This window comes from Larimichthys crocea, chromosome XXII (assembly GCF_000972845.2).
Source record: "Larimichthys crocea isolate SSNF chromosome XXII, L_crocea_2.0, whole genome shotgun sequence".
Classification (NCBI taxonomy): Eukaryota; Metazoa; Chordata; class Actinopteri; family Sciaenidae; genus Larimichthys; species Larimichthys crocea.
The window spans coordinates 6,140,523-6,147,805 of record NC_040032.1 but is presented as its reverse complement, the minus strand read 5'-3'; the positions used below and the strand labels follow the sequence as shown (position 1 = coordinate 6,147,805).

General features: G+C 39.8%; 1 protein-coding gene across 4 annotated transcripts; it reads right to left on the bottom strand.

The window, feature by feature from the left end:
• Nucleotides 1-3,839: 3,839 nt before the first annotated feature.
• Nucleotides 3,840-6,816, bottom strand: LOC109136800 (uncharacterized). Of its 4 annotated transcripts, none has more exons than XM_027273309.1 (5): nucleotides 6,265-6,816; nucleotides 5,794-6,060; nucleotides 5,357-5,611; nucleotides 4,889-5,075; nucleotides 3,840-4,802 (listed from the first exon to the last, which is right to left on the bottom strand). In XM_027273309.1, exons 2-5 carry the CDS (start codon nucleotides 6,046-6,048, stop codon nucleotides 4,471-4,473), a joined length of 1,029 nt encoding a protein of 342 aa, XP_027129110.1. In that variant the 5' UTR covers nucleotides 6,049-6,060; nucleotides 6,265-6,816; the 3' UTR covers nucleotides 3,840-4,470. The 4 variants fall into 4 exon arrangements, 3 of the variants coding, with proteins under 3 accessions (XP_027129110.1, XP_027129109.1, XP_027129108.1); XM_027273308.1 differs by having other exon boundaries at nucleotides 5,794-6,507; nucleotides 6,620-6,816; XM_027273307.1 differs by having other exon boundaries at nucleotides 5,794-6,816.
• Between the last annotated feature and the right edge of the window lie 467 nt (nucleotides 6,817-7,283).

Genomic DNA, 7,283 nt, shown 5'->3' with positions numbered 1-7,283 from the left:
TTTTTGTAGGACAACCACAGAGACGAAAACCTGATGTTTACACCAGCCAGCCAGGATCCTGGACATGACAGAGGGCTGAGAGGAGGCTGCTGAGCAATCGAACGGAGGAATGTGCACCGCTGAACGAAGGCGCACCAATGCGGTGATGGAGAGACTTGGGGCTCAACATCCAGCGAAAACCTTTGATTATATCCCCTCAGGCCGCAGTAGCCCAGAGGACGGCTACTCATCCCGTCCTCACAATGTGGAGCCGGTCGCAGACACCAGAGGGGTCTTACAAGGAAGGAGGAGGAGGAGATGTACATGGGCAGAGACTGTTACAGCCCATAAACCATCAGCAGCTTTAGTGGACAGTCACACTCCACAGAGCTGACCCTCAATCCGGTTTATTTCAGACTCCTTCTCCACGCACCCTTTACACCTTCTCCCCACCTCTTCCTCCAGCAGCTTCCTCTGCCCAGGAGACGTGTGTCCTCTCCCGTGTGATGTTGTTGGACCACAATGCAGGAGGTAAGTTCTTCTTTAGACAAATGATTATCACCCTAAGGTTTTTTATTATTGGATTAGTATTATTCAACAAACTTTTTGTAATGTGTCAGTAACAGAACTTGTACATTAGCAAGATATGTTAATAAGATGTAAACACAGTATACACAGGAGAACGAATGAAATCTTTCTATCTTAATCTAACAGTTGAACAGTATAGCCGGAGGACACAACTCCAGACGGCAAAGCTAAGGTGGAAGACAATCCAAAAGACAGTGGAGAACCTTCAGCAGAAAATCCACTGTCGATGTACGCCAACATCCAGTTGGCCACCAAGAGAAACCGCTCCAGCTCCAGTTCGATCGCCAGCTCCAGCTCGAGCTCCAGTTTTCGAGCTCCAGCTCCAGCTCCAGGTTCCGTTTCGAGCTCCAGCTCCAGTTCGAGTTCCATCTCCAACTCCGGCTCCTCCCATGGACACCTGCCCCACCCAAGAAGAAAAGGAACTCGACTGGGACATCCTGCGCCCTCTCAAGCTGTCAGCAGAGACAACTGCTGAAGACAAAATTGAGGAGCGGCAGCACTGTCCAAACCGGCAGAGGGACTGACTCTCTGCTTGATGGACTCACTCTCAGACAAGATGGTAAAGACTCTGAAACCATGCAGAAAAGAGAGAAGAAAGAGATTTTCTACCTGCAAGGTCAACAACTCTTTTACTTCAACAATGTTGAGCTTGTAGTCAGGTCAATTTTAGCTCAATCTGAGTTCTCTTCATCAGTCAGGGACGGTGGTTTGACTTGTTGTTGTTTGTTCTTCTGTTCTGGTGTTTCTGTGCAACAGTACAAACTGCCATTATATTATGTATTAATACACAACTCACTATGGAGCCAGTAACTAAATACAATAAAGTACAGTCAAATCCAATAAATCCTCTCATTTCACTACAGGGAGAAGAAAAGGGAGGCCCTGCAGAATCTGAAGAGCGTCTGCGGCCAACACCATCAGACACACTGATGACCAAGCTTCATGAAGTGTGTCCTGGCTCTGATAGAGGAGGTACTGAAGACATTTTCCTCTTTGTCATTGCTGTTTGTGTTTGTTGTCTTATTCATAGTAAACCACTGACCGATGAGGTCCTTCTTACTTTCCAGTTAACAATCTGCGGTCCTGCGTGTTACCGTGCAGCGATGGACACCCTGGTGTACTCGTATGTCTACCTCCAGAAGGAACATGGATTAATCAGCAGAAGAGGACAGGCCGTGTTCTGCTGCTGAAGATTGCGCAGGGCAAATGCAAACGTCTTCATGACAGCGCAGGCCCACGTGCCCTGGAGGCTATGGTGAGAACTGCAGCCCGGTCGTGTCCGGACAAAAAAGTTGAGTTTAAATAACAATACAGTATTTTACAAGTGCTTTGACTACATTTTTTAGTTCCAGTGTGCTAAACTGACTAAATTCTGAGTGTTGGGCACACATGTAGAGCTTACACAAAGTGCAAAACACTAAATAACATGCTTAGTTATCTTAGAATAAGACAAATGTGAAGTAGTTTCGCTATCAGATGCTCTGTATGCAACTCCTAAAACATTCAGATATGAACAGCAGAAAGTTTAGAGGATAAACATTTTCACTTACATAACCACGATCAAAGTTGTTGGATGTTCTGAAGAGTGGATGCATGTTGTTTGAATACATGTCTCTGTTTCACTAAAAGTTTCACCTACGAGTACGAGTATAAGTACCAGATCACTGTGTGTGTGTGTGTCTGCTGTCTGCAGGTTCTACACTTATATATATTCTTTGTGTGTGTGATGTCACAGTTCTTTAGCATTCTAGAACATCCTTTGATGTGAATATGCAAATGAGGTCATTTGTTTTTTTTTAAATTCATACTTCTGCTGCTGGGCCAAGCTGAACACCTGGTTTTATTTTATAATGTGGTTCAAAGATTCAAAGACAGGAATAATACTGATCTTAACCCAGTTTGTGTCATTCTGTCCAAATGAAGCTTTAAAATTAAAATACCAAATAACATGTAAATCAGTGTTAATTTTGTCACCCATTTTTTCAATTTAGTCTTAGTCTTGTTTCAAAGTTCATTCTTAGTCACTTTTAGTCATATTTTAGTCAACTAAAAGTCTCAAAGTTTGAGTCTAGTTTTAATCAAAACATTTTAGTCTTCTTCTATTTATTTCAGGAATATTTTTTTTTGTTTATTAATTCCAGTTCACTTGTGTTCCACAGCTAGCATATTGATTAAATGTCTTGATTGAAATGAATTGAATGAATTCATCTTCAATGCAACTTTGCTAAGTGTCTTGTCTGTTGTTTCAATACACACTTAATATGACTTGATTTCATTTTTTAATCTACTAATAGCAGGTACACCCTATTATGACATGTTCTGTCATCTTCTACATGCAATTGTTAAATTTCAATATAAATAAATTGATTTTATGCCAGTTGCATCTACTAAAATATTAAAATTAAGATGAGTCCATCACTGTTAGTGTTTAGCACAAATGGGGAGGCTAGACTCATTCTTGACTGTTATGCCATATGCGCACATTTTAATAACGTCGGGCTGCAAACAGGTTCAGGTTCTACAAAGCTGTCAATCAAAACGGGCCGGGCTGGGCTCGGGTCAAATGCTATCGGGCCCGGGCCGGGTCGGGCCTGACTTCTAAGGTCCGTTTCATGCTCTAGATTGCGCTGTCCATACACGTGTTTCTCCTGCATGCTGTTTGTTTTCAAGCCACAGGTGCGAGAGCAGCAAGAGGATATCAAACGTGTGGCCGTGACGAATTCATTCAATTCAATTCATTCAAGACATTTAATCAATATGTTAGCTCTGGAACACAAGTGAACTGGAATTAATAAACAAAAACAATATTCCTGAAATAAATAGAAGAAGACTAAAATGTTTTGACTAAAACTAGACTAAAATACCCTGTGTTCACGTTTGACTAAAACTAGACTCAAATTCTGAGACTTTTGTCGACTAAAATATGACTAACAAAAATGATTTGTGAAAGACTAAAAGTGACTAAGACTAACAATGAACTTTGACACAAGACTAAGACTAAATTGAAAAATGGGTGACAAAATGAACACTGCCTACAGTAAAAGAAGTGCTGGCACAAACACATGACAGCAGGACTGGATGTTGTTTTTTTTTCTTATATAGTAGACGAAAACAAGGAGGACGTTTTTGTTCTTCCATGACATTTTCATCTCGTTTTTATTCGTCAACAAAAACGCACATTGGCACATTTTTCGTCAGTGTTTTTAGAACATTGTATAGTCTCGTCTTCGTCAAGGGAAAAAGGCTTGTTGATGAACATATTTCGTCTCGTCTCGTCTGACAAAATTAACACTGATGTAGAATAAATGTTTCTTATAATATAATACTATACATATAATACGATGGAATTTAAAAATTGTATTACTGTTGTATTAATCACTGTAACACAGTTTAATGTCATATATCAACCACAAAATACATAAGTGAATACAGTGTAAAGTAAATTCAATTCAATTTATTTTACAATTTTTTAATTCCATAGTAATTAACTCCGTGAGGCATAATCTCATTATGCATTTGTCTCTCTGTCCACAGTCCACTGTGTGAGTAACGTACCCAAAGCTGACAATGTGTCGCGGATCATAAAATACGTTCAATACTAAACTAAATATTCAGCCTGCATTGGTCTATGAATGTAGGTGATTCTTATTGTATCTAAACAATATATGAAGAGATTCTCTTTTAGTTCACGAAATCCCTGTAGCTGCAGCAGCGGCCCCAGTCCAGGAGAAGCACGGCCATTCACTGTGTTTTACCTTCATTAAATCACCTGAAAACTATATCAAGCTAACCATACAGACCTACATACAGACCTCTACACACAGCAGAGCGTTCCATTAAAGTCCATGTAAAGTCAAAATAAATATGTTCTCTGAGTCTGTCAGACTAAAGAAGAAAGTTTTATTAACCACCCAGCCAAAGTTGAATGATCAAATATAACGACAAGTTTATTAAATTAGGTGTCAAAATGAGCAGTTCAATTACATAATTGCTACTGAATATTGACATACCAGGTTTTTTGTTTTTGTCAGTGGTACAGGGATGGATGCACTTTGGGAAGAGTGGAATGTCATGGACATAAACATTCTGGATGTGGTTGATAAGGAATGTCCATTTTGCCACGGTTTCCTCTCCACTGGATGAACCCGATGCTGACCAGTGAAGGTGAGTTTTGATACCTTTTTGCCACCGTTTCACCTTTTCCTTGGAGATGGCATCCACCTTCTTAGTGAGTGCTGAGAAGAGTTTGAAAAAATGTAAGTGGAAGCAGGGCTGTGCTACAAATAATTACTATAAAACTATATTTCTCAAATTATCCTACCTATACATAAGTGCCACACATCATAAAAGTGGTCAATGTCTGGTTTTTGCGCCCGGATAGATTTTTGAACCTGGCTGTGTCGGTCTGTCACCAGGGAGGCCACTTTAACACCAGGTTGTTCGAGATACTGCAGACTCCAGATCAGCCCCTCCTTTTCCATGCGTGTACTGCTTCCCACTTCATTGCTCTGTGGATGACATACAGACATAACTTTTTTTTACATTTTTCATACAGACTTTACATTTCTGTTCGGACTTTAAAATTCTAAATTTGAAGAGTTTCAAGAAACAACCAATAAAGAAACTAATTTTTAATTTTCCTCTGTCTGTGCCCAAGATATTTCAAAACTTTATGAACAGATTTGAAACATTGTAGGAAGGTTGGTGAGTTTATTAAATTGTCACACCGATCATGTTCTTTTTGTTGTTGTTTTTACACAGGTAAATATTTTTTTAATAATCTGCTTACTTGTACAAGTTGGATATCAACAATTTTGTTTGTGCCGAGATCCATCATGGAATAGGAACCATACTTTGCACAATGTCCTGGACTGTTGGCTCTCATATAACCACCGAGAGATACAGTGCCCCTCTGTTTCAGACTGTCCAGCAGGTTGTTTTGGTGTAAACGCCATTTATGAAGCACAGAAGGCAGAATGTAGTGCTGCACATGATTACGATGTGCCATCCTGGTGAAAGTCCTCACATGCATTGTATTGAGAACCTGCAATGTAAAATCAGAATACCTCTGTAACAACATTTACCTCTCCAGCACTGTGGGATGCAATGGCCCTTGCAATGAAAATGTAAATAGAGGAGGATTTTATCAGTGGGGAAAAAAAGATCTGAAACCCATGGGAGAAGACACTTTTTTATGATGGCATGTTTTCCCCTCCTTTAACAAACCTTGTTAGTCTGGATGAAAGAAGAGCCTGTGTGGTACACAGCAGCGGATAGGTGGAGGTTCCCTGCTGGACAGCTGCCCACAAGAGGTTCACTCTTCCACTTTCTGGTGTACAAGCAGCTCTGGTAGAGGCACTTTTGGGTCACAGAAAGGAATGTCCCTTTTACACATGTGTGTACCTGGCAGTCTCTTGAACAGGTAGGGCAGATTTTAAAAAGATCAAGCAGGCACCCCTTATATACCAGGTATTTCACCATGTCCTGCAGGGTCTTGGTTGGTGTTGTGTTGACAAAGAAAACCACAGGCAACAAAAAACGGTTGTTACGAAGTGTATTTGTAATGTTGCACATTCACAGCAGTATAAGATGACAGAATTCTCACATCTGCGTATTGATGCATGAAATAAAATAATATTGAGGAATAGATTATGTCTGATAGTGTCTGATTACCAAAGACAAGCAAAAGTAACTCACTGGTCAGTTCTGGTGGTGTCAACCAATTCAAGCTGGGGAGGTAGCTGGACCCTTCATGATCTGCAAAGTTGCAGCTAATTACAGATTCCTCAAGTGAGGTAAACTCCATGTGCGGACGCTTGGTTGGTGGGCAGCCAGGTGGTTCTGTTTTCCGCTTCAGTGGAGTTGACGAACACAGTGGGATAAGGCTGGATGTGGTGTTGCCCACAGCAACAGTTCGAGTAGCTAATGTAGCTTGAGAACCTGGAAAATATATGTTCAAGAAGGACAGTAAAATTTCTTAATGTATAGTGTTTGCATACAAGTGTAGCTTTGTAAATACAACAGACATTTTTATCTGTATAGCTATGCATACCTGTATGTTTTGTGTTGGTTAGGGCTGCCCTAGACAGTTGTGTAGCCACAGTCCTTTTACCCACAAAGCAGTCTGTCTGACAACCATCTTCCCTGGTAGCTTTGTGCTGGTTGTCACACTCATAGACATATATACATAGACGCCGCATTGAGCGCTGAATCGTAAGTCTACGTCGCCGCCATATTGGATGTGGCAGATCTGCCCGTAAACTAATACAAGGAAATGGACTGAACTTCATAAAGCGCCTTTCTACAAAGTTCTTTAAGTTAATGTCTCTTATACACCCATTCACACACACACTAATATATCTGGGAAACAAACAGGCACCAAAAACAACGTATGTAACTTTTAAAGTGATGATTATAAATGTTTACTCCTTATGTAAGCACCAAACCAACGTATGTATTTTTCTAATGCTGAGTGTTTACAGCTACTAATGTGTGTAACACTGTTACTGTGATGATAAATATTGAAATATTTATATTTAACATTTAATCTGTGTCATAAAAACAGATCCTGAAATGTAGATGTGGCATGAGGATTTTCTGAATAAAGAGCACTAACAGGTACATTACACGTGAACATATATACATACATATACAGTATATATATATATATATATATATATATAATATATATATATATATATATATATATATATATA

Excerpts from the sequence above, each read along its gene's own strand:
- LOC109136800 (XM_027273307.1), bottom strand. The coding sequence starts at position 6,141 with ATGTGCAACATTACAAATACACTTCGTAACAACCGTTTTTTGTTGCCT. Across the intron at positions 5,612-5,793 it reads CTTTCATCCAGACTAACAAG|GTTCTCAATACAATGCATGT; the intron begins GTTTGTTAAAGG and ends TTTACATTGCAG. Across the intron at positions 5,076-5,356 it reads TTGATATCCAACTTGTACAA|AGCAATGAAGTGGGAAGCAG; the intron begins GTAAGCAGATTA and ends TGTCATCCACAG.